This window comes from Lepisosteus oculatus, chromosome 11 (assembly GCF_040954835.1).
Source record: "Lepisosteus oculatus isolate fLepOcu1 chromosome 11, fLepOcu1.hap2, whole genome shotgun sequence".
NCBI classification, from domain to species: Eukaryota; Metazoa; Chordata; class Actinopteri; order Semionotiformes; family Lepisosteidae; genus Lepisosteus; species Lepisosteus oculatus.
In genome coordinates this window covers 1,907,596-1,934,829 of record NC_090706.1, presented here as the reverse complement: position 1 = coordinate 1,934,829, position 27,234 = coordinate 1,907,596, and the positions used below count along the sequence as shown (strand labels likewise).

Here is a 27,234-nt window from a genome sequence, read left to right as displayed (position 1 = left end):
CGGTTTCCGGGATGTATTGCAGTGGAGATGTGTCACTGTCAGTGAGGCAAAGATTTCCTGTGATAAAGTGCCAGCTCAACTAAGGAAAACAAAGAGAGACAAAGAATGAAGCCAGCGTGTTTCACATGTGATTGACGGAACCGGAATATAACCCCGTCATATGGATTGGTGACGGAGCGACTGGATTGTGTGTCCAAACACACTCTATATATGACATCTACATCATCATATACTGTATACATACAGTATATAAATCATCATGAGTAATGATCATATAAACAGACATCCATGTAGATTGTAGCTGTGTTTTAGCTGTTCTGTAATTCGGGTAACAAGATACTGTACATTGTCAAATGACAAAGATGTTCATTTGATCTGAGTCTAGACCCAGTATTACCTAAAGAGTGCTATGCTGGTTTTATGGATTAATATTCAGAGGCATGAGTCTTGACTTCCAAACTGTGGTCCCCCAGTATTTTGTCCAAATGCTTAACTGAAAAGCTTCATTTAATAATTTGTTTATTGGTACAAATAGGGATTATGAAAATGGAGAATAAACAGGAACTTACAGAATTGATTTATCAGTAATAAAGTAAATATTCATAAACCCCAACTTGTAAGGATTAACCTGAGTGGTTGTTTGTGAATGTGAATTTGAAGGAACAAGTAATGGGTTTATTCCAGCTGAAAAGAGAAGAAAGGAAACACAACGTTTCGGCTCTGGAGCCTTCTTCAGGTGTTCATGTGACATCTGGGTGGCATGTGAATTTGTTGTTCTCTTGCACAGCCTTGTTGAAAAGTGTTATAATCTAGGCACACTTGGTTAAACAAGTATTTGTTAAATGATAGCACTGACACAATCTACACAAAGCATAAACATACAACACACAGATTTCTGTGTTTACAAGTTTACAGACAAGGCGTTCCAGAAGCCTTACGTCCTAACCAGCCAGAAAACCCAAGACTGCCAAATATTCCACTCCTAAACAATGCCTACAGAAGCCACAATAAGAGATAAGCTGCCTTCTAAACTATATGCAATACAACATCAGGATCTAAAGGATCACAACTGGAAAGATCCTGCAGTGCCGTTCTGAACTGATTTGTCTGATTTTTTATTCAATTTGTTCCTGGAATTACAGTTCTTACAAAGTCCAGAGTCTGTTGTTTCCTCTTGAAATCTCTTTATCCCGGCTAGCCTGGGCTCCCACCTGTACCCTGTGTGATATCACCTGAAGAAGAACTACTGCTGCTCCCTATTCCCCATTCCAATAGCTGAGAATCATCCTGATTATCACAAAAAATATTCTGCCAATCAGTCAACATAGAGGTATAAAACGTCAAATCATAACCAGGCAGGCTGATTCATCCTTCATGCATAATAAAATAACTGTTAGGGTGATATGTTCTGAATCTTCCTCATGTGAATGTGCTGTAAGTACTAATCAGTCTAGCGGTATACCTCTCTCTCCTCACTGGTGAAATGTTGCTGATATGAACCTCTTAATGTTGCTAAGTTAGTAAGTTACTGCTGTTATGGTCATGAACACCAAGTATTGACGTTTCACTATAGTTCTCTCCTGAAATGATATGAGGGAAAATGGCAAATATTTCAATTTTTCCAGAAAATTACTATTTCCCCCCCAGGGCTAAATGCTCTCGTTGTCACATATCTCATTTGCTGCTTCTGTCCCTGTGAAGAAGCTTGTGTTAAGAACATCACAGTTAGAGCAGTGCAGGATGTTTATGTTGTCACCCTTTCACCAGCTGGTGGAATTCATCTGCTTCCCAGCAGCAATGGAAACCCACAGCTGTACTGTTATATCAGCAGAGTGCTGTTTTAGTCACAATCAGTGTGTCCAATGGCACTTTGGTTGTGATTTGGGCAACTTACTGTACAGTATATCCAATGTACTATGTTGTGATTTTTCAATGTCAGCGTCAGTGAGCATAAGGGGAACATGATTCTTCAAGTGGATGATTTTCAGTTGTATAATGAAGGGTGCAGTGTCTTCTTAGTGGTGTACAGGTATGTGTGTTAAGGGGGACAATTTGTTTCATATCCCTTCACTGTGAGTATTTGTGTTTCTGGAGGTTTCTTTCATGTGAAGCTCATTCTGCTGATAGTGGCTTAGAGTTCTTAACAACAGTGAGAGAGAACTTCTGACAGGCACAGGGTAGCGCTTATGAATTATTATTGCAGTACATGTGCATAGCATCATTGCAGCTTTCTCATTCATTTAGATCTTCTGTAGGGGCACGTGATTTGTCCACGGCCACTGTAGAGATACAGTATTCCTCTCTGTGCTCAAACTCTTACCATTCTTTTACTGTGCCATGGTGAACTTTCATTAAGCCTGCACAGCTCAGGTTTTTTCCAGTCAGGAACTGGTTTATGCAGCGAAGGTACAGAACTGCACATTAGCTGCCAAGAAGAGCCACTGTGTCGGAGTGTTAATGCATTGCCATTAGTCATTTGTTTAATTGCAATTAATCATGTGCGCGGCTGGTGTTCGTCATGTATTAACATGTTTTAGATAAGTGTGGTATTGATCCCCAGAGAGCTCAGCGCCTCCCTCCTGGCATCAAACAAGTGGAGGGCAAAGTGCAAGATGGTCAGCTTTATTGTGGAAAAGCAGTTCAGGGCAAAGGAGAAGGAAGCAAAAAGTGCAGCACAGATTGGGAGGCTACAAGAAAGACAACTCCAGGCCTCCGAGAGCGATCAAATGCCACAAAAGTCCTTCCTTCTCAGCTGTCAGGCTTTTCTATCAGCTGTCACTGCTAACAAGTGAAAACCTCACACTGGGAGTCCAGCCACCTCAACCTCTCCACTAGCACACATTCCCTCCTCTTGAAGGTACAGTGTGTCCAAGTTCCAGGATACTTACAGTGGCCCGCCTGCTGTGTGTACTGTATTATGCGGTGAAGCTCAAATCAGTTCTCTCTCAAAGTACGAAGGAAAGGAACGACATGGCTCATTAGGTGGCAGGGGTGCGTTTTCTCATCAAGCACGGCACTTCATTTTTTTATTCTCTTCTCCCTCACAGCTCAACCACCATCCCATTCCCCTCCTGATTCCTAACATACTCCCTGAAAGCACATGCTGAAGCTTCAGGCCGTGTGCAGGATCTCCATACTCCTGATTTGAAGATCTGGGCTGTCTTACCTCTCTAAACTGTTTTAAAGCAAGGTGAATAGACTCAGCTGGGTGGGGGGTATGAGCTGTGATAGCATTGATTTCCCCTGTGGTTTCCAGCTGTGAGTCTCTAAACCCACCTCACTCCAACATGAAGGTTGGAGCTGAGTGACGGGAAGCTGTCAGAAGCATTTCCACTTACAGGCGGCAAGAAGGTCTAGTTGCACCCTTGTTGTCGTGCTGTATTTGTGTTTATTCAAAACAGGGCACTGAGCTGACATTACAAAGGGATTTAAATTACTAGGTACATTACCTGGGGGAAGTGAACTTGGAGGTCTTTCATCAAACACAATTGAATCATGCAGCTTATGCAAACACACCGCTGTGGATTTTAGAAAATTAAATAAACACAGCAACACACATGGAAATCTATCACAAGCGCTCCCCAGAATTCCTCTTGACTCAGTGAGCTGGAGGAAACAGAGATGTTTGTACTGATCTGGAAATGAGTTCTGCTCGGATGTTTTATCAGGCTGCTCTCCTCTCTCGCAGTCCCTGACAGCTGCAGAGCTGCAGGCAGCACGATTCTGTCATGCGGTGAGGTCAGTGTTTCACGTTTGCCTGACATAATGAGAAAATAAAAATCCTTCATTCCTCCATTTCTCAGTATTCCAAAATGTTATAGGCAGGTAGTGTCGTGGCATTTTTTAGTTCATTTATTTCAGTGCGTACAGATATTGTGACACCATGGTACAAATATGGTTCTATGTTCTTTTCAATTTTCAAACAAAAAAAAGAATGTTTTCTAAAAATTGCCTCATGTGCCAAAGCATTCAGTGTCAGCTTTTTTTTTCCTTAAACAAATCCATGATGTGACATTATTGTTTGACTGGAATCATGATTTTTCAATTCTAACCTTTGCAGCTTCACAGCAGAATATGTCAGGTAATTCCAGATCTGTGTCCAGGTGATTCGGTGCCTCCTGCATTTGCAATCTGCAAAGACTCGGGACTTTCAACTTCCATGCTCTTTAGGTTCACTAGTTTGCTAGTTGAGGATGGCTGAACAGCTTTATTGCCTTTTGCTATTCTGAAAATAGAATTCCACCTTTAGTTACTTTAAGTGGTCTGGGAGAATCAGATTGTTTCTCTTAAATAATTCACTGCAGTCCGTGCTTTGTAGCCTTTCAGTAATAGGTTGTCAGCAGTTTCTTAACAACACAGTATTTTTGGACACACTCCATTTTATCTAAGAAGAAAAAAAAAATGTGATTGTCATTTACTCTTATCCCTGCTTAAAGCATCACTCAGGTAAATCAAGTTTGGAGACCGTAAAGGAAGACCGATTTTATGAATCTGTTTAACCTCACAGGACCATACTTTTGTATCAATATCTCCCGCTTGAGGACATGGTGACACTCTTACATTCCATTTTCGATTATGTTGACTTGATTTAATTCGATTTTACCTCCTTCTGACATCTTGGCATGGGACACACAGTGAATTAGTTATCCAAAAACCAAGTATCCTGTGGTCTAAGGCGGATTTAAAATGCTCGTTCCATGGAGCTGTTGTTGGCAACGTCCTGTATGCTCTGTTGCTGAGAGAAAGGAAAGCTGAACTGACATGAAGTTATTTCTGAGGCTTGGTTGGGAAGGAACAAAATAAATGAACTGTCAGCAGTTGGAAGGATAGAAGAGGTAAAAAACATAGAAGGGGGGACTTTATCTGCAGTAGCCCAGAGATGATACCAGGAGAGGCTCTTAGGAAGAATTGGGTTTAGTTAAATATCACCTGTCTGTTTTTCCTGGATCTGGCTTGTATGTGTGACACAATGCCCTATGGAACACAATGCAGTTGGCCTGTTACATATTCTAATGTGCTTGATGAATCATCCATCTTTCATAGCATTCAATCACAACCAACTCACATGCAGAGGTACTGTAAGTATGCCACATTTCTTTGCAGTGACTTTTGAATGCCACTGGTGTGCTGAATTCGGGTTGTTTAGTCTTGGACAGCCCAGGGAGTTAATCAATTTTGTTTTTTTGTTGTTTTCTGTTGTATAGCCTGGCTTATTCTTTCTCTCTCTGATTTATTAGGGCAGGGTGTGCTGTGAGCCCTCATATAGCCTCTTATTTTTATGACTACAATGTTGCTTTTGTTTAGGCACAGTTATAACAATATTAATATGGAAAACACTTCATCCAGGATTGGAGGGCTTGGACTGGGAGCGTCCAGGAAATCACAAGTGAATTAATTAGGAGAAAAGCATTGTGGATTTGGGTTTTACTGAAAGTATAATAAAGGTTGCAAATGAGAGGAGGCCACTCTGCACAACTAGCTTGTCTGATTGCTTGTAGCTAATTGATCTGAGAATCATTTCTTGAAAGACAACCAGGCCGTGTAGCTTGAAACGCTCCCTGTTTTGAGTTTTCACTATATTTTGCTTTAGTTTCCACTTCTGTCCCTTGGTTTGTGTTTTACTGTTAAATCTGCTGGGTTGATTCATTTCCTGCAAATAATGCAATGAGAAAGAGGATATTTCTCTAAGATAAATCTTTTGAGATCAAAGTGTGATTAACTCATACATGTGTACAATATAGTTAATGTTGTGTGACCATGTTGGCATAGTGATCTTAATATATACAGAGCAGAACTTAAACAGCATTGGTACTGTAGGTGAAAACATCTGTTCAGCTGTTAACTGTGAAGATAGTTATTTTTAAGTTGAACATTATAACGATGGAAGGAAGTTCAGCCAAAAATACCCCTTAGGGTGTTTGCGTGGTGTTTGACATTGTTGTTGCTCACACTGTTTACCAAGTTCATAGCATCTCCCAGCTGAACTATCGCAGAAACATGGCTTGCAGCTGAAGAACGCTTCTCCCCTCTTTCCCATTCCTAAACAAAACCCAGACTTATTTATTTTGGCTGATACTTTTATCCGAAGCATGAGTGAAGTATATTAATGAAGGGTAAAACTGCAGTGTCTCACTTGAGAATTGAGCCCAGAACCTTGTGTTTCCGAGTACCCCATGAGGCTGGATGTGTAAGTGAATAATGTGGGGGACATTAAGCCCTCCTCAATCTACCTGTTGCAACACAGATTTTTTTTTTACCTCCATAGATGTCTGCTGTAGTCATGGTGGTTGCCGTGGCAGCCCAGAAAGCAAGGCTGTAAAAACAACAATGCCTTCAGGATCTTAATTAAAGAGTGATTTTTTTTTAGGTTTCATCCCAACGCTTTCCTTCTTTTAGCCAGTGAACATTCCTGATGATATATTTTCAGAAAGCACTTGGTCTCCACGTGAACCAAGACTGAGTACCAAGGTAAAGCTGTCTCAAGACAGAATAACTTCTGTGCTTCCTTGGGTTCCTCAATGAAACAAAACATGATAATGAATGGTTCCCTCCAAGACAAACACAACCCACACATAAACTTGTATTGCTGCTCAAAGTTCGGTTCCGGTCCTCTATTGTAAGCAATGGACTTGGAGAGATCTCTCTGGTGGCTTCTAGGAACACAGCAAGATTCAGAAGGCATTCATCACCCATTCCTTATTGAATCTGTTCTTCTTAATTAAAAGCTAGTGCCGCACCAAATGTTCTTATTGAAGAACACATTTCCTGTGGGAAGGGAGGCAGAGGCGATCGTATCAGTGTCTGCTGACTCGGAGCGCCCGTCCTTGTTCGATATTCATGCCACTCTCAGTAATCCCCCCCCCCCCACACACACACACACACACACTGACTCCACGCACACGCACGCATCCCTTTCCCTTTTCTGCATCGCGCTCCTGCTGCACAGAACTACACAGTGTGAAGTCAAAATCAGCCTTTATAACAAAAAAATATCCATATTGTGTATATCAGCAATACAGTAAAGCACAAGTCTGCAGTGATAAAGAGGCAGAGGAGGAGAGAGATACTGGTAGGAAAAAAAATTTCAATGAAATCAGGATAATGGTGGAGGCTTTTTCTCTGGAGAAATATTATCCCCTAGACAGGCTGTTTATGATGTATTACAAGAAGAGTCATTATCTCTATGCCTCTTCCTGAATTTCCTGCCTGATTTCATCATTCTTAGTTTCAGATGTGCTAAAGGCCAATGAAATGTACATTATTGCATTTCGGGGGCTATGATCATGTTCATAAATATCTCATGAAGGTGTCTGTTCATTGACGTCCCCTTGAGTCTGCTCCAGAAGCTGCACAGGGCTCTTTTTGAGTGGGGGAGGGAGGTTGGCTCTATCCACTGGTTAGCCACTGCCTTGAGTTTAAAAATACAGTTGAACTAATGCATTCAGCATACCTGTTGTAGTCAAACCTTGACAAACCAAAAATTGTCCAGAGCTCCTTTCAGTCATGCTGTAAAATAAGTGTCTGAAGTGATTCAGCATTCTTTATTATATTTTTAAGTGGTGCATTAATTCATAATGACATCACTGGGAAACAAAAATGGGGCTCTTGAATTCAGACATGTTCAAGTTTTGTTGAATGACATGCTATCCATTTTGAACAATCTGTTTGCTCATTTATAGCTTCTTGTTAGCTGTATTTAGAAATACTATACAAAGTCTTCAATAGCTGGCATGTAATTCCAAAGAATTAACAAACTAGCAGCAGTATACTTTCTTTTTAAAAATAGGAGGTATGATGCAAAACAGAAAATGATGCCACTAAATCAGATCATCTTAGAAACCTTAGAAGAAATCAAACTAAAAACAAATCAACAAGTAAAGGTTTATTCCATACTTAAAAAAAAGCGACACCATGTTTAGGATGTGGAGCCTTTTTCAGGTGTGACCATGCTTCCATATGGACTAGTGGTTAGGGTACCTGGTTATCTCCCAGGTGGCCCGTGTTCAACTCCTGTTATGGAAACACATCTCTCCCACCTGAACAAGGCTCCACAGCTGAAATGTTGTATCTATTTTCTTTTCAGCATAGAATAACCCTTTACCCGTTCCCTTGTAGCCTGCGCATGCTAACGCAGCTCCCTACAGTACTTGAACTTCCCAAATCAAATCAGCACAATTCTCAATGAGTCAGTGAATCATGTACTGTATATCAAGCTCATCATTATTTTGTAGGATAAGTCAAATAAGAGATGCAATTTCCAATTTCAAAAGAAAGAGAACTGTAAAACTGTGTGGACTTCTATTATACAAAACACATTGTGCCAGTCATCCCAAATGACCAGGGAGATGTGAGTCAACATGAATCCCCAAGATTAATTTTCGGAAAGTCCACTTTTCAAAATCATCTTAAGAAGAAAAGGACAAAAGATTTAAAAACATACTCCACTGAAAATAGAAAAGCCCCTGTGAGGCTGGCACAGAGATCAGGACTGGGTTGAATTTAAGGCCAGGTGAGTCTAAATTTGAAGAGTTTCTTGGATTTCTTGGTTGAACATGGGGTGGTGAAACCTCCAAAGAATAAGAGGGTAACAGTGACTTTGTTTCTTTTTATAAAGATGTGCGATAAAATATTCAGTTGAATAAATAAATGTGATGCTACATATCAAAGATGGGGATTCTGTCAAACAACAAGTAATTATTTTATTGATTTTTTGGTTGTACCAATGCCACATTAAACATTCTGTTCTGTTTTATTAATACAGCATTTAACTAAAAAACCTAAAAGGCTCATTTAATCTGTAACCCTTTTTATATTCTTCTGGGCACTGGTGTATAGAAATGATACCGGAGGGGTTATGAGTGAAATTGAAATTAATTTCTATTAATTACCCGTGAGCTTAAAGTAGAGTACACTGGTTAAGTAGATTCAAGAAATTAGACAGATAAACAAATACTAAATTACGCTGCAGTCTTTCAGTCAATTACAAGATCAAATAGCCACTTCAGGATTGCAAAAGTGCTTTTGCAGTACATGACACAGTAGAAAGGATTTTGAATTTCATGCCTCTTCATTGATTTGCCTTTGCTTACACTGAACGGAAGAGAAACAATGATATTGTGGCAAGGAGAAAAAAAACTCTGTATTTTGAGATGATCTCCAAGGCAGTTTCAGGCCAGCTCCATGACGGAGAAGAGAAATTATCCACCAGTCCAGTTGTCACAGCCAGCAGCACTGCAGTAGAGCAACCGCAGAAGAGAATTCATCTCTGCAGCTTCTGGACAGACAGAAATCTCAAAAAGATGACACTGAAATACAGACACAAAGCAACAAACACTATATTTTCATTTTTTTTCTCTTAATTACTGTATGTTTGGATGAACAAGATATTACTGCAAATAAGTAGGGTTTGCATGATCATTTATTACACTTAATATTATAATTTTAATTGATTTATACTTGTTTTTGATACCAGAGGGCCAAGATGTGTTTTTTATACACATTATACACTATATGTATATACAAAGGAATAAATATTAGCTTCTGGCATTTCTCTACAATGAGATGCGTTTGTGTAGACATATTTAGATGGTCCCTCACCCCTCAGTGTTGTGAAATGCCTAAAGACCTAATTAGCACTCATATCTATGATTTATAGCATCTGCTTGTATTTATATATAGCATGTTCTATAATATGCACATTACCTAAAACATAACTTCAAGCATTGTGTTCCTTATTGTATACAGTTTCAGGGGTTACATTTTATCTCAGGGAATAGAATGGGCTTTTCCAGCATTTTATGGATGTGTGATACCTTGTGAAACATTCTCCCGTTCTGAATGCATTAAAGAAGTTGAGCTTCAAATATTAAATGAGACTTCCTCTGCACAAAACAACACATCCATCCATTTTCTAATCACCTCATCCAACTCAGGGTTGCAGGGAGAACCGGAGACTGTCCCAGCAACTAACGAGCTCATTTCAGGCTTCACCCTGAATGGCACGCCAGTCCATCACAGGGCACACACATACACAAACATGCACACTGACACCAGGGACAATTTTCCCAAAAGCCACTTAACCTACAGTTCCAGCATGTCTTGGAACTGTGGGAGGAAACCCACATGTGAAAATAAGAGTCCATCTGAGGGTACACGTGTAGCACATGATATTGAAATGCACTGAATTTCATCGCTGTCTTCCTCATGTCATTGGCATCGCATGTCATTTTAAGATAGATACAACTGCCAGAGCTGACACTGGGTAATAAATGATATATGTCCTACCTGGATTGTTTCAATCCTGCAAGATCAGTGAGTCATTGGAGGGATGTTGTGGAGTTCAGCTGTGTGCGAGAGCCAGCATCCCAGATTGTTCACATTTATTATTATAGAATAATATAGGTTACATGGCCAGGTTTCAAATAAACATTTCATACTGGGTTATGAACATCTTGGTGCTTTTATTCATGCACACTTTTTATATAAGCCTTAGACTAAAAAAGAAATCACCAATTCTTTCTTACATATGATATGTCAGGTGTTTCTTGTGTTGCTGCATAACCTGAGTTGATGTGATACCATGTCCATGAAGGTTCCTGATAACACAGAAAGAAGGATGAAGATTGATTGAAACCCAGATTGACAGAATATATATTGATCGCAGAGGAAATACGATATGTGCCCTGATCAGTGTCACAGCCATTTCTCATTCTCAGACAGGACACAATATCAAGATTAATGTGAGGAAATAATTGATTAATCTTCTCTCTCCACCAAAGGAAAGACAATAACTTTCCCCTTATTTTTTTTCATGAGTCAGAAGCCACAGCTGTATTTTGGCTTAATATTACAGATATTATCATAATTACTGCTGTTCCTTCTGTTGTGATGGAGTTATTTTTGTTGTTGCTTCCTGCACTGCTGCTATTGTTGTGTCCATCCTTGTGTTTCCCAGCTTCTTTTAGTATTGACAAGAAGTTTCAATTGTCATTAATAAGTAATTAATCTTAATAAGTAAATGCAGATGACAATTTATCATAAGCAGTGGAAGCTGTGCAGTATGTGTCTCAGCCTTTTGGAGTAGATAGGTTAAACCTCATGAGCAGGAAGAATTTATTTCAACTGGAAGATAAGATTAAGCAGCAGCATTATCCCAGCTGGCTTCGTTTCCATTTTCTTCTCCACCTGGCTAGCATCCCTTCCCACCTCACTTTCGGTTCAGAGGATCTCCAAATATTTGTTGCCGAGATCTGTGGGATTTGAAGGACATCTAAGCATTCACCTGCTCTGATACGTTTGGTCACATATCACTCTGCATGCCAAGGGAATCCCAGTCTTGATTGTAGATTTTTTATGTTGGTGTTGTAAGAACAGGGTTATAAATCTGTGGGATGCCTAAGCCCAGGTTACAAGTACAGCTAGGTTAGTAGTGCTTGAGGAGCATTATATGGGAGTTTTTTCTAAATGGTGTCATTAAATTGTTTAAGTCAAATTACTATTATTTTTATAAATTGTATGTGTGACTCTTCAGACGGGGTTCCCCATGCCACGCCTGGAGGCTCACACACACCTGTTGTTACAAAAACCCTTAACTCATATTTTGGGAGTAGTAGCCTTTTAATTATTGAACTGTAAGTAACTCAAATCAAATTCCATGAGTAACTCAAAATCAAATGGAAAAAAAAGCTTGATTGATTCATTAGAGGGTTCAGTTAAGTATAGTGTTCTTCTGGATGAAAAATCAACAGGTACAGTGCCCAGGATGAGTGCTGTATGATTGTATGAAATGCAGTTTGGACATCTTTTTTAAAAATGTAAGCAGATGTGTTCCTTCATTTGACTGAGAGATCTGACTGAAGGTCCCGCAGAGCTTTGTGGCCAACACTGACCACTGTGATTCAGAAGCAGCCCTGGACGATTTCCAAGTTTATTGTGAATTGTGTGTAGCCGCGGAACTCTCTAGGCCAGGAATCCTTAAGGGAGAACAGAGAGGGAGGATTTAAAATCCTGGTTGATGATGGCTGCACTCACTTGTCACACAGGAAGCAAGAGCTGCACGTGTTGGTGTTGTTCCTCGGCAGTTCTCGAGGGGACAGTGACGAACGATGTTTCCCAACATTGCAGCTTCAGCAGGTGGCCAGGGAATGGGGTGCGTCTGAAACTGCTTCAGCCAGTCAAACGCCCGCATTGCGTCTGTCAGGCAGACAGAGAGCAGTGAAATATGGACTCGCAGTGACAAATGCAATAGGCCCAGGAAAAATGTAATATAAAAAAATGGATACACGTGACAGATGGACTCCACAGAGTAATATATCTGCTCAGGAGAGATTCTCTGCAGTCTACTGAAAAAAAACTCCCCGCCAGTGGAATTTTAAATATCACCTGTTGCTTAACAGACACAGGAGCTGTTTCAATCTCCATTTTAGTGCTGTCACAACTAATGGTGATATACTCGTGTGGCTGTATGTATGGTAAGAAAGCTTAACAAATAGTTCTGCCCTGTGTTTCGAAGCCCTACCTTTGGTGTGAAGTTTCAATTCCAATGTCTGCAGGGCCATTTTATAGCACAGCAGCGATCTGACAGGACCTCTTTTGCAGAATGAAAGAGGAAAATGCCGGACAGACATAGGCAGGGCAGTCTTATCTGTTGCAAGACTCTTTCTTCTGGGGTTCTTTTAGCCTTGAACTTAGGGTCACCTTACCATTTTTTCAGCCAGATGAGTTATACCAAATAGACTTTAAATGCCCAAACCCTTTAAACAGCCTCACCTCACCGCCTTGATTAAACCTGGAGTGAACTACTGAATGGCACATCATCCAGGAAAAGTGGGCAGTGGATGGGCACTTGGTGCAGCTGATGCACAATGAGTAAGCTGCTTCAAAACTAGTAGCGTGCTTCCGGTGGTATACCATAGCTGCAGAGCTGGGCACCATTAAGGCAGAGGGAGTGCATACTGCATTCTGTCTAGTTAGCTGGTGCAACTTTTCTTTTCTGAGTAGCTGTTTTCTCAACAGTCAGTTCAAGGATACTGGGGAGATAAGTTAATTTATTTATTAGTGTGCTTATTTTTGAGGAGGGGAGATTGCCGGTACTTGTGTATCTCCAGAAGCAAGGGAGGCGTAGGATAGTCGTTCATCTTACTTATCAACCCTCTAGCCCGGATCTCTCATTATATCACTGCCTCTCTAAGACGTATAAATCCAATCACTTAAGATAACAGGAGAGGGAAAGAAAAAAATCAACAAACCAGCAGTTTGGATGGCATGTTATTATAAGAGACTCAAAGCAATGTGGGCAGACAAGGAAGAGTAATTAGGCTTTTATGGTTGAATTGAATGTAACACAAAACCTGGAAATACAAATTAAATTTTCTCTGACATTGTTGCGCATCCAGAGCTCAGGGAAAAAGACTCTGGAGACTCTGGGAGTAGGGGGAGGTCCTTTATATCCTCAGCAGTCTAGCCTGGCACAAACACGTCACAAGGCTGAAAGCTGTGCATCAGATCATTAATCCAGTTATCATTGCAAACGGCACAAAACGTTAATAAAAGCATAAAGGTCTTTAATGTGACAGGTAATTAAGAGTATAACCTTGGGCTGTATTTAAAAAGCATTTAAGAGAGTGTTGTTAATTCTACTTTTATGAACAGCATAAGCCATACAACTGAAGATTCTGAAGAGGTATTTCTTGCTATGCAACATCCTATCTTTAGGTTAGTCTTTAGTTATGCAGTGTGTAGTTATATAAACCAGACAGATTGTTTAGCCTCTTACTGTGACAGGTGTCTCTGAACAGGAGAAGTCAGGGCAGTCTTCCATTCCTTACACAGTAAGGCCATTAAAAGCAAAAAATACTTTTTGGAATGGCAGTATACCTCTTGTTGAATGTGGTTAAAACAGTGCTGTGTGCAACTGAACACTGAGACCATAAGGGAGGTAACAAACAAGATGAACGAAAGAGGCAATTTGGCCACGTGTCACTTGTTTGGTTGATACTGCAGTAGCTTGTTGATCTGAGCATCTGAAACGTCTGTTTCTTGGCTTGTTTTCTCTAGGGAGACAATCTGAAACAGAAACAGAACAATGTCCTTTTCTAATAACTTGAATCAGTTTCAAAATCAGCTTTGATTGTTCCCACATTAAGCCCAGAGATACAATTTGCCATCATTGTACTTGCTGTTCCCCCTGATTGGCGACAAGGTCCTTCTGCACTCCAAAATGTAGCCCACACTGTTGCGCAATTCATCTGAAGTGCAGACTGAAGTGACAGAGGTGAAGGGTCTCTACTCCTTCAATATGTGCTCTTGGTATTCAGTTCCAGCACCAGGAGGGGCTGGATTTTTTATGCTGTATGCAAAGAAAATTTACTCAAAAGCATTTAGCCTGCATTTGCATAATCTAATCAAGCCTCATTGCTTTTGTGCTGCTAATTTGTGAAGGACATACACATTGTAATCACGTTAATTTTATTTTTTTAATAATATTTTAATGTTTGTGATGTCTCTGTGTTGAGTTATATTAATTGTAAATATCCATAAATTACTGTAATAAAATACCTTTCTTGTTTGCCACCTGCCTTGGTCTAATCTTATATTATTAGCATATTGCAGGAGTCGTAGTTTGTTGGAGCTGTGCTGTTAGGTTTTCAACAGGTGGTAAATGGTGCCCTCCTGAACATGAATTGAACATCTGGGAAATTTAAAATGCACAGATTAAAATAGATCTACATTAAAAGCCTGGTATGTTACTGTATTATTTTTTAACACCATGGCAAGCATGGTTAGCATTTTTGGGGACAGAGCCATTTGTTTATTTAAAATATTACTGAATCTTCTGCAACTAAAATGTTCGCTAGACATCTTCTGTGGCGTATGGACCTGCATTCTGATTAACGTCAGAAATGGTAAAACCCCAGATTGTTTCAATACTAAAAATACATCTGTTATGTGCTTTTATACAGTATGTCTAGTTGGGACATAATTTGAGTTAGCTGTCTTCATCTCTTTTTCCTAATTAGCAGTGCATCCTTCGATTGCCTTCAGATCACGGTAAGCTTTGTTTGTATTGTGACCTCGCCTCTCACTTCTCATCCCATAGCTCTACCCAGCTATACCTGTGGAAATCCGGGACGCCTGCAGAATGGGATCCAGCAGGGCTCCACTTTCAACATTGGAGACAAGATCCGGTATAGCTGTAATCCTGGCTACGTCCTGGAGGGACACACCATCCTCTCCTGCCTCGCCACATCTTCAGGCACGGCTGCCTGGGACTTCCCTCTGCCCTACTGTCGGGGTAAGACGGCTGAGATCTGATGGTTTCATTACTCTTCCAGACCATCATCCGTTCGTGTGACAGCTTATTCCGAGGACACTTACAAGAACTACAACGGTCGAAAAGCAGTGTTGCAAACAAGAGCAAAACAATGCAAAGAGCGGAAATCTAGTAAATTACTAGATTACTAGTAACCGAGTAATAGTGTAGTGTAGAAAAAGTGTTAAAGAGTTAACATAGTACAAGCTGCTCTCTAGAAAATTAGTAAATATAATCAAAAAGAAGTCAAATGCTTCTAATACAAATCCCCTGCCTGGTTGCTGCTCTAATTTTTTTTTTTTTGAAGGTGCCAGTAAGTGCCAATAAGATGTTACATTTTGCCTGGGGCTCATGGGGGAGAGAACCCCAGAGTCTGTTCTGCATTCACAGTCCCACACTCGTAAAGATCTCAGGAAGAAACCGACTGCCAAAGAAAGCTGTCTCCCTACACATTCACTTCATCTCCTACATGCAAATGCACGCCAAGTGCTTTGTTACGATCGTGTTTCTTTCTTTAGTTCCTTTTCTCTCAGAGATGTAAAACTGTGCCAAAGGCCTACTGGGGTCCAGAAACCACAGTCCCAGATGACAGAGCAGATCAAGCCAGATGTCTATAAGGACTCTCCTTCTCACCTGCTCTGCTTCTATAATCAGACTGTTCTGCACTTCATAGCAAACAAGTGGAGCAGAGACTCTTCTTCACATTCTGTGTTGTCTGGACTTTCTTCATGGGTTTTATTTGTTACTTTGCTATTGTCCAGGTTGGGAGCACGCACAGTTTTGGAAAAACAAAAATATATATTATCTGGAATGTAAATGTTTTTATAATGCTTGCATTGTTTTCTTTAGACGCTGAAGCTTAAATTTAGGGGGGCCTTCCCATTGTCCAGTGTTTTCGCAGAAACAAAAGGTCTCACTCCCTGAGTGTTTGCAAAACTGTGCCACCTCTTTGTCTTGTTAGCTTTTTTTAATGGCCACATTTTTCGCAGATGTGACCCTGTTCCTCCTCTTTGTTTACAGCAAGCAGTAAATTTACTTTTGCAGAGCAAGCTGCTCTCTCGTTTCTGTCTATTGATTTACTGCGCTCTTCCCCAATGCAATTTAAAAGTGCATTTCCTTTGGTTTAAGATAAAATTACTTTTTTTCTTTTTCTGGGATGATGGATGCCTGAATATATTTGCAACAAATACATATATAGGGAGACATTAACTTCTCACAAACTTTTTAATCAGAGTCATGATTTATGAGCCTAATCCTCCCTCCAACACTGTCTTTTTTACTGTAAAAACTATTTGACAATCTGACCATGAACAGCAATAATTCAAGCAAAATTTATACAGTTTCATGGTTGGCTTTTTTTATCCCTTCTAGGCTTTGGAAGGCATGGTCAGAAAAATGGTTTCCTTTTTTCCTTTTTGTCAGTCTTATGGCCAGGAGGGGTCCTTGCGCTACAGTAGCTCCAGTGTTTGAGTAGCGGCCAAACAAAGCACACAATTAATGCTGGTGGACGAGCTTTTAAAGTTTTAAAATCCACAAAAGAAACTTCACTGGGAGGTGTACAGGAGACAAGTTAACCATGGTTCCCATTACAGAGATCTGTCCTGAAAGTTTTGTCTGCTGCATCCTCCTCGGTTTCTTTGAAATATCTATGTACTCCCAGCTTTCCTGTGAGTGATTTTGTTGCAAAAAACAAAAAAGTTAATCATATACCATATTTATTGTAATTGGTTCATTTGAAGTGAAAAGTATTTAAACTTTGCAGTAGATCATTACGGACTAAGCTCATTGAATGCATCACTTTTAGAATTCAATGAGCATTAGTGTAGACATACAGTATTAGGGATGTGTAGTGTAGTATAAGCTTGACCCCCGAGATTGAGCCTAAGTGTTGTTCACAGGATTGCAGGTCTGTAGTTGTCCAGATTGTGACATAATGTGTCAGCAGACTTCCTCTGTTAGGAATGGGACAATACACAACAGACAGCACATTTTGAGAGCATCCTCAAAACCGGAGATCCTGGTGGCCAGGAAGGAATTTGGACTGCAGCAGTCATGGCATCCCACTGATCTTTTTTAAATTGTCAAAAAAGGGTTCATGAGGAACTTATTGTAGTGCTCTAATAAGCTCTCCTCTGGACAAACTTAAGTTTAGAAAAATAGATGTATAAAATCTGGTCATACTACCACTCTACAGATGACAATGAATTTCACAACAGTATGCTCACAGCTACAGTAAGTAAAATGCTACATATTCCATAATAATAATTAATAATTAAGAACCCTTAATAATTAGTAAAATTATTCTATTTACATGTATACTGTATATAGTGGTGTGAAACTCTCATTGTTCATACATTATTTTACTTTCATAGTATGACCTGTGATTGCAGAAACAATATTCACGTAATGCATGCATCTATGTACATGTACAGTATGTTTTTGTTCAAATGTTTAAAGACACTTATAAATGCCATGGCCTATGGGTACGCCTGACCTGCTGCTGTTCTTCAGACATCTCTAAGAATGGTTACATTTATTTTATAAAGAATTTATTAAATAGAGCATGTTAGCCATTCAGGGCCTCTAACTTACTGGTGCCTTTTATATCCAACATATAGTGTGTGCACCCCTGAAGCAATACCTAAATGTCAACAGCAATTGTTTACTCAATGCCAGTCTCCAAATGCTCCTGTCGTGAAGGGATGTTTTTCAGATGATATTTGAAATATGTTAACCTCGGGGATCACACTTGAGCCTTCCGCCGACTGGCAGGTACTGCGTTTTTGCTTCCGATAAGTAACGTTGATGATCATTCTGCAGTCTCCCTGTCTAGAGCCACTGCCGCTGTGCAAATAAAGGCTTTCAAGAATTAAGCGCTGCTGTACACAGGGGGGAAATAGGGAGAAAATCCTAGATATAAATATTTGAATTTCTTCTTTTGTTTTCTTTATTTACCCTTGTGTACCTCTCTATGAAGAAGCTGTACATTTTGAAAAAAGAGTGATGATTTTGCACAGCCATGTTGCTGGAGCTGCAGACGCGCATATAAACCAGTGCCAGGCGGAGGATTGGTTTTGCTTTTTAACTTAAGAACATAACATGACTGGACAGATGAGACGAGTTTACTTTAAAAGCACAGCTGCACTAGGATTGCTTTCCTGCTTCTATACTTCAACGACACACTTTATCCTTGGGAGCACACTCTATGTGCCGAGTCATGTTAGTATGTAACACTCATAACAACATTTCAGGAACTGAAAGGTTTTTAAGACAGAAGATTAGAGATGAAGCCCAATACCCACGGATCCAGTTTTAGTCTTTGCCTTCTGTGGACGATTGTCACTGAAAGCCTGGTACACCCAGACACAGCCTTGACCTGCCTCCAGACGCGCGCACTGACAGGACTTTATTAATCAGCCTCTCACTGTCAGGACGGCACCCTTTTTCATCACTTTGTTGTTCTCCTGCGCTGAGCAGCCTGTCCTTGAAGTGAATTAATGTCGAAACGTAACTTTGTGTTACAGCTTTTGGTTGGGACTTGGGAACTTTTTTGTCAGTGTTCGTTGAAAATGAGGTCAGACAGGAGCTTTTTATAACTTTCGGTTTTCAAGACTTTTCATCACTTACCCAGATGTGATACTCCGAAGAAGTGTCTTTTTTTTCCTTTTGGTTAATTTATGTTACATTAAATTTAACTTTATCATTCTTAAGAGCTTCTGAGAGTACTGTAGTTTCTAGTTGCTTTGTTAATTTTAGCCTTATGCCCAATATGTGGGAAACTGCTAAACTGTTTGGAGCATTTGGAGCTAAATGTTTGGAGCATTTTTTACAATCAAAATTAAATGCAAACAATCAGCTAACCAATTCCTACATACTGTATACTTCATACTTATTTTAGTGAAAAAATGGACCTGAAAATTCTAGTTTTCCCCCCATCACCAAAATCTGACGCTGGTGATTTATGTTCAGGATTTTGGATGGAGCACTACTGTTGTACCCTCGAGCATGGTGCTTTGCTGAGATTGGCTGTGTATAATAGCATATAGTAATATCTTACTGTATTCATGCGTATTCTACAGGTCATCATTGATCTATTGGGTTAAATAAAGCTATATTAATAATATCTGGGCTGAGGCACCCAATTTATCTTCTTGCAGTTGAGCCTTTGCATTTAATTATGAACAAATTCAATAATGCAATGTTATTGCATGTAAAGTGCACTGAACATTGATTCATTATTGCATTATTCATTATTGATTCATTCATGCTCATTATTACTCAAGGAGCACTTTCGTCCTTCTCCTTTTGAGCAGAGGCTCAGATCAGGACAGGCTGGCCCCTGGCTTATAACAGCTGTCTCCTCCTGTGTGTCCCTTCCAGCTGACGATGGCTGTGGTGGCACCTTGCGGGGTCAGAGTGGGGTCATCACCAGCCCCAATTACCCACAGGAATACAACAACAACGCCGACTGCACCTGGACTGTGCTGGCTGAGCCTGGGGACACCATCGCCTTGGTCTTCTCTGACTTCCAGCTGGAGGATGATTACGACGTGCTGGAGATCAGTGGCACCGATGGCTCCTCACAGTGGCAAGTATCTCGGTGCTGTCCTGGAGATCAGCTGTTGCTTTTACATTAACTGACATATACACACACTCCACATCAGTGGTTCCCGCCCTGGTCCAGGAAGACCACTGTGTCTTCTGGTTTGTACTCCAGCTACAGGCTAATTGTTTTCTGTATTCTATTTGGGGCATGCAGTATATGTAAAGCCGCTTTCAACTCTTAAAGGCCCAATGAGATTTGTAAATGGTATCAACCCCTTATGAATTTGAGTTTCAGAACTGCCCTCATATACTACAGTATGGGAATTTTATACATTGTTTCCAACTGGACTTTTGCCAAAGAAAAAAATGATGTCTGACAGTATTGTTCTCACCTATAGCATGTCTTTTCTTCATAAACTGATCAACTAGTAAGAACTGTTTTGTCAGAAATAACTGCAATCAAAATGAGGAGAGACTGGGTACTTCTCCGTATGAATAAGGTGTTGGCAACAGTAACTTTAAGGAGTGGTAGTTTTAACAGATCAATTAGGTCATTAATTAGCACTGGAGATTTAGAACTCAGCTTGAAATGAAAAGGCACAGTGTTCCTCCAGGACCAGGGTTAAGAACCACTGCTCTCTCTATATACTGTACTGTATATACTGTATGCAGTACGCTGAGATGTGTCCTCATAAAACATCACAGGAGAATTGTTCATTCATCTCCAACACCCTCCTGCTGGCTGGACTTCTGTATATGGCCTGTGAAGCACAAAAGAAATCTATACTTGAAATCTTACCATTCGCTTTACCGTTCAGAGCAAATCTCCCTGATGGACACTTAAGGCTTAGTAAAGTAATGTTTGCCACACAACTTGTTATTTTAAGAAAGAAGTAGTTAGCTGAGCATTGCTGAAGGTAGTGGATTTGTTGAGGTCAAGAAAAAAGCCCTTTCTCAGCTGTTGAGCAGATTCTGCTGTTGTGCATAAGCACCTGCCCCAGGCCCTGCTTGCTGGATGCATAATATTAGGCTCTATGTTACTGGGTTTCTGCTTTGTATTGTGCTTGGTATTGTGCAGAACAGGTATCATTTCTATGCCAAGGCTGCTCTGTACACTCTTACACACTATGTGCATCCAGATCCACTGCCTCAGGCACAGACACTTCCTCTTGAGTGCACAGTTTGTGTACATTCTGTAGGTGTCTCTTGCGGCTGATTTGTTGATAGAAGGCAGCATATGTGGAAGCAGCAATTCCTTTAACTAACATGCTGATGCTACATAATTAGGGCTCATTACCCTCTGTTGCAAAGATGTGGAGCAAGCAAGCTGTGTGTTGGGGTCTGGTGTGCATTGTTTTCAGTGCTGTGTAGTTGCCTCTGAGGCACTGAGGATAAAAATTTCGTGTCTGGTGGAATGTTCTTCTAGAAGTAACAAAAAGAAAAAACAGTGTGTTGGGTTCGTGCAGTATTAATTAGTGACAATTACCTGCAGTACTCATTGACGTTGCCTTAGTTTGTTCACTAGAAATACCACCTTCTCTTTCTAGGGTTCAACAAATTTAGGAGAAGCTAGAGAATAAACATGTTGCAAGATTCCTTATTAGATCTAACTTGGTTTAAAACATGCTCAAAATGTCTTCAATATATCACATAGTCTGTATATTCCCCATTCATTCAGAGACTTTTTCAGAAAGATTGGAAGGACATTTCTGTGAGGCTTAGAACTGTGTTTTTGTGATCTAATCAAGGTATCTTTGTGAGGGGAAGAAAAAGTCCCATGTTGAGAGAATGTACAGTATAGCGAACATATCTGTCCTGCTGACAACCTGTCCTGCAGTGTCTGCTGATGACCTGGAGAGAAATCTAATTGAGCGGCTCTTCCTGTTACTTAACATATCGCTTACAAGGCATGCGGAGATCAGCCCCTGCAATTGAAGAGGCATTCTGCTTAATTGGATCAGCTCTGAAGCCTGTTAGATACTGCACATGACAGGGACGCACTGCGGACAGTTTTGCCATATATCACCTGGCCTAATCAAGGAGGAATGGAATTAAGCGTCACCACGGGAACCCAATTACGGTGGTCACTTAATGACATATAAATTGCAGCCTGCACCTCTTGTCTGCTGAATAGGCTCTTTGGACATCTATGTATTATTGAGCAATGAGACTTAGCTTTGGGATGCACAGCATGGCTGGATTTAATGTTCAGAGCTTTTGTTTAGTGCAATAAATAACTCCTGAAATGAAGCCGTCCCTTATAGAGGAACACGGTTCCCGATAGAGTGGGTTAAGCTTGATCGATTGCCAGGGGTGGCTACTTCTCCAGCAATTCTAAGACCAGTCTGAATTCACACCAAAGCACAGGACTGAATTAAAAGGACCATTAATAATGGAAGCAGGGAGGGGGACTAGGGAAAGACTATAATGACATTTTGACCTTGATGTGCACTTGAAAAGACTGTAAATATAACTTGCGCTTCCCCATCTTCCTCCTATTATCTTCATGGACAATTAACCGATCCCAATGTCCAAGGGAAAAAACATTTCTGGCTGCTCACACCAGGAACATAATGCATAACCAATTATCGAAAGACTAGAAGAAAAATGGAACTGGGTATTTTTCGGAAGCTGATGGTGTTGGCCTGTGGTGGAGGGGCGTCAGTGACTCTGTGGATTGATAACCAGCATGTTCAAAGCATTTAGACTGGAAGGCTGAACCTGAACCCAGCCAAGGTCACAGAAAGAAAAAAAGTGGGTAATAACCTCAGGGAAGGTCCTTATTTGGATGATACGATTCCCGTCCATTCTCAATAGATAAACAGAGCTCCCCTGCTTTGCCATCATTAAGGATAATGAATGGGTAACTGGAGCTGTGGAGTTCTCCTCATGCCAACATTGATTAGGCTGTGTGTGACACCAGAAGAAGTATTGACGTGTCTGGGTGCGTTAGACATGAGCATGGCTTTCAAAGGCTCTGTCGTTTATTCCTATTAAAACACAAGTCTTCTGATGCAGCAATTAGCACTCAACTATTGAACTGGTCTCAATGGTCCCCTTGATCAATATACATTCTGAGCAAATAGGTTTTGATCTTCAACCTCTCTTGTATTCCCGAGTAACAGTCTGTTCAATCACCATAAGGGCTCGGAGCACTGCTGACAGAAAACACTGTACTTTCTGATGAATCTAGATGGGCCAGTTGGCCTCCTCTCATTTGCAAGGTTAAGAAACCTTGCTAAGAAATGAATCCTCCAGAGCTGCATTGAGACAGAATTGCAAATCAATGCAAAGCATTTTTTGTATATGATTAATAAAATAATAATAATTGATACAAACTAGTTTCGGTCCTTACATTTATCCATATTTCTCTTATGGATCCTAATTTCCGGTCCATCTGATTTTCTATCAGCAACAGCAATGTCTAGTGAACACACTCCAGGGTAATTCAGAAAATCGTTCTTTTTATCAGATGGACAAGTAGATTTTGAGTTCATTTTCTAAAGAGTAACACCTTGACTTTCTGAAGTTGGATCATAGTGACTGCAAAGGATACAAAGTAGAAAGTTCATATTTCTTTTGGCTTATTTTAATATTGTTTGATTCACCTTTTTACAGTGTAAAAAATGTGGGTTTCAAGACCATAACAGCAATCTAATTTTCTCTCCCCATCAAGGATAACCCTTCAAGTGAACTGGAGTCCAATAATATCTCTGGTTCCTGGGGCCTTGTTTGTAGAATGTTCCTTCTCTCTGAAGTACATGATGTATTGATTTACTGCTCCAAAGGAATTCTGGTAAAAAAGAGGAATCGGATGACAAAAAGGTCATTCATCAAAGAAAAAATCCCTTCTCTGTAGTGTTCTATGCCATCAAAGTATGAAGTTAACAGGAGCTCTTGACAGGTGACCACAAACCAGCTCTTAGAGTAAAATTGTTAAAGTAAGAGAGAAACACTGTGACTCTATGAGAGCTCAGTCTGTACTGTATCTACTCATGGATGTATGATTATGTGTCTTAATCATTTCATGTTGTAAGCAGCCCTTTGGAGAGATGTTTTCTTATTCTGATTGTTGCTGGGATCCCTTTTCCTCCTTTTCACTTTTTCCCTTCCCCACTCCTCTCCCAATCCCAATCCCTGTATTTAAACAAAAATGAATATTTATTTTATATTCTGATATCTTGATTTTTGGATGTTCTTTCAAGTGAATATTTTTTTTTACTTGATTAAAATGCACATATTTTCAAGCAGAAATCTACTGTGGAACTTTTACAACTTTAGCCAAATGCAAAAGGACTTTCATGGTGGCAGTGCTCAGAAGTCTGAAATAGACAATATGTTGCCAATGGCCTAAGATGAAAATCTTCATTCATTTATTTTAATGCATAGTATGCATCAGTTTCTACCGGCTGGTGCTCTCCCAGCCTTACTCTCAACACTGTTGTAGATGAATGTCTAACAGTTGTGCTATTTAGTTCTTAAAAGCTAACTCTGCAGTTTGTGCACTGTAATATTTCAAAGTTGCTGCTGAGGAATGTCTATCACTCCTGCAAGAAATGGAATTGATAGAAGCTGTTTTACTGTACCTCTAGCAATCAAAGACATCCTGAAGCTGCCCCCCTTTTTTTGGAAAACACACATGTTTTTGGGAAGAGTGGTGGTACTGTCCACAGTGCTATACTTTATCTGCTTCCTGACATGTGAAATTGAACACAGAAGCAAGCACCCACACCCACTTCAGTACAAGGGTAAGGTATTTGCTTAATTCTGCTGTTATAAGGCTTCACATCCATCAGGCAACATAAAGCAAATGGGATGCTATCATGAGCTTAAGTGTTTCATATAATAAAACGCTCAAGCGTGGGGGAAAGAGAATTTACATTGATACTCTGCTTGTACGATGGAGAGCAGGTAATTGGGCCACTTGCTTTTCCCTGCTCAAAAGATTACGGCAAAGCGATTGAAGTGACAGAATATTTGTCATTTGTCCTCAGCAACATTTATGTTCTGCAGTAGTTATTTTCCAGAGAAAAACGGGGAAGATCACGTTACGGTGCTGTGAGACAACGAGAGGCAGGCAATACGGCGTTCAGTTATAATGTGTGGCCTCATTTATTGAGAAGCATGCCTGTGAATAAAGGGAGGACACCCATTGGCATTAAATAACATTTTTTCCGAGGTGATTGTTCCAGGGTTAGCGCTGTATTAAAATGTCAGGCACCGATTCCCGTGCAGTGAATTGACTTTCACTGTTATTGTTGTTAGACCATATATCCGTAGAGTATGAATTGTCTTGGCCTTATAAACATATGCTATTCAGAGGTCATATCAGTGAAAGTTGTGAGAGTTTTTTTTTGTATTTGTTTTTATATAATAAAATGCCTTTTTTGGCAAAGACAGAGTGGTTTGCTTACTTTTTAAAATGTCAACAAAGCGTCAGTCGTCATAACTTCAAGTCTTGTGACAACCTGTCATGATCAGTAATGTAAAAATGGGGGTGGAAGATATTCTGAGTAAGATTTCTATTAAATGTTTGTTTCTAGTTGCTTGCTTTGTGAAAATCTGTGAACTCTCAAACTCTCTAGATCCAGACTAAAACAGGAGGCAGCGGTTGTGGTCTCTGCAAGTTGTGTTACAGCTAGTACAGTACTGTAGGTGGCCATGTCCACTCATTGCCTTCCTGCTGTTCACTTTGATGGGATGTGGTTGAGGAGACAGGTCGCAGTACAGATGTGGGCTTGGTCCTTTTGGAGAGCCCATTCTGCCTCCAATCTTACAAAAGAACTCTCACATTCTTAATCAAAGAATTAACAGTGACATTCAGAAGAGAGGGTTTTGTAGAATTATCTGTATAAAATGTGTGTTATATCTAAAACAGGGGTGTCAGGCTCAGTTACCATAGGTCCTGGCATCTTCTTGTTTTCGTTCCTTTTGGAGAACTCTGTGACATTCCGTTATATTTTAATTAACTACATAATTGTAATACTTCTAACTGGGCTCTGAAACATTTTATAAGTGACTGTAACTTTAGCGAACTGTGAGAAGTAATGTTCTGTAAAAGACCTTAAAACAATCCTGTGTACAAGTCTGTCTAACTATAACTACTATAGGTTAATTGTATAACTGACAGCTCAAGTTGGACCAAAAGCCGGAAGACACTAGGCCCCACAGGAATTAAGTAGAACACCTCTGGTCTGAAGGATTATAGGCCAATGCGCAGAGGTTTTTCCAAACTTCTGTGTTTACTGGCTTCCCCTCCTACGCTTGACATACTTATTTTTATATTTTTCTCGTATTCTTTCACAGCAGCAAAATCTAGAAAAAAAGAAATAAGACAACTGCTTTTCAACAGGCCATCAAATGACAAAAGACAGCATGGGTTATTGTCTCATTATTTTACAGAACTTAGTTTTTCTACTTTTGAATATGACTTCTGTGCTTCTCACACTTCTTTCTATTCTTTTCACTAGGCCAGTTATTATCTAGGATCAAAATCCCAACTCAACAAAGATATTCAAATACTCTACATAGAGAGAGAGTCTCGTTAGAGTGGGTACAATTCCACTTAAATGAACCTCTACTTGTTCATTGATATATATATATAAATATATCATAATACTTTAAGGATTATGGTCTTTTCATTTGTAAGGTTATGAGGGAAAATCCATGCAGGATGTAGTCTATGGAATGAGAGTTGCCAATAAATTGTCTTGTATAACAAGAGTCTAGGAATAAGCAGGTTCTATGAATTATGTGAATTAATATTAATTAGCCCTGGAATATCACTTGGTTCCACACCACACATAGACACTTATCAGGCTTCATATTCCACCTTTTGTGTTGTATATTTAAACACAGACAGCTATTTCACCTTCCTAAATAAAAATACATGGCATGAGCTGTGGGGATGAAACTAGTTGAAATGTTTGACATTCCTTCATTCAGGCACTCCCAGAAAAAACAAACAACTGTTATCAAATCCCAGTGGCGTCTTGTTCAGGAGGAAAATCACCATGATGGCATTAAGGTGTCCTTAAAAGAACAATTTGCTTGCTCACTTTTTACAATGACAGATTGACATGAAAGCTATGTAACACACTGAAATTATTCTTTGCTAATGGAAAAAGAGACGCTGAGATTGTTTTTTTAAACACTCATTGAGCCCTTGGTTTCCTGTGACATACTGTAACGTTGCTCTTAAAACCAGTGGCAGACCTTGCTGCTCTTACGTCTGAGCCTCAGGTTGGGTGCAGCAAAGCCCGTGGCTACAAACCCACACCTTGCGCAAATAACGTGTCATTTGTCAATGGTGTTTGGAAGGGATGCCGAACAAGCAGGCGCCCTTCAAAGGTCAACTCTTTTGAAAAATTGTTTCAATA

General features: G+C 40.0%; 1 protein-coding gene across 1 annotated transcript in view; it reads left to right on the top strand.

The window, feature by feature from the left end:
- Nucleotides 1–27,234, top strand: part of csmd2 (CUB and Sushi multiple domains 2) — a 265,918-nt gene that overhangs the window by 68,365 nt on the left and 170,319 nt on the right. Inside the window, exons 4-5 of the mRNA XM_015348750.2 lie at nucleotides 15,098–15,292; nucleotides 19,691–19,898. Coding sequence (XP_015204236.2) covers nucleotides 15,098–15,292; nucleotides 19,691–19,898 — 403 coding nt within the window. The remainder of the gene's footprint in view (nucleotides 1–15,097; nucleotides 15,293–19,690; nucleotides 19,899–27,234) is intronic.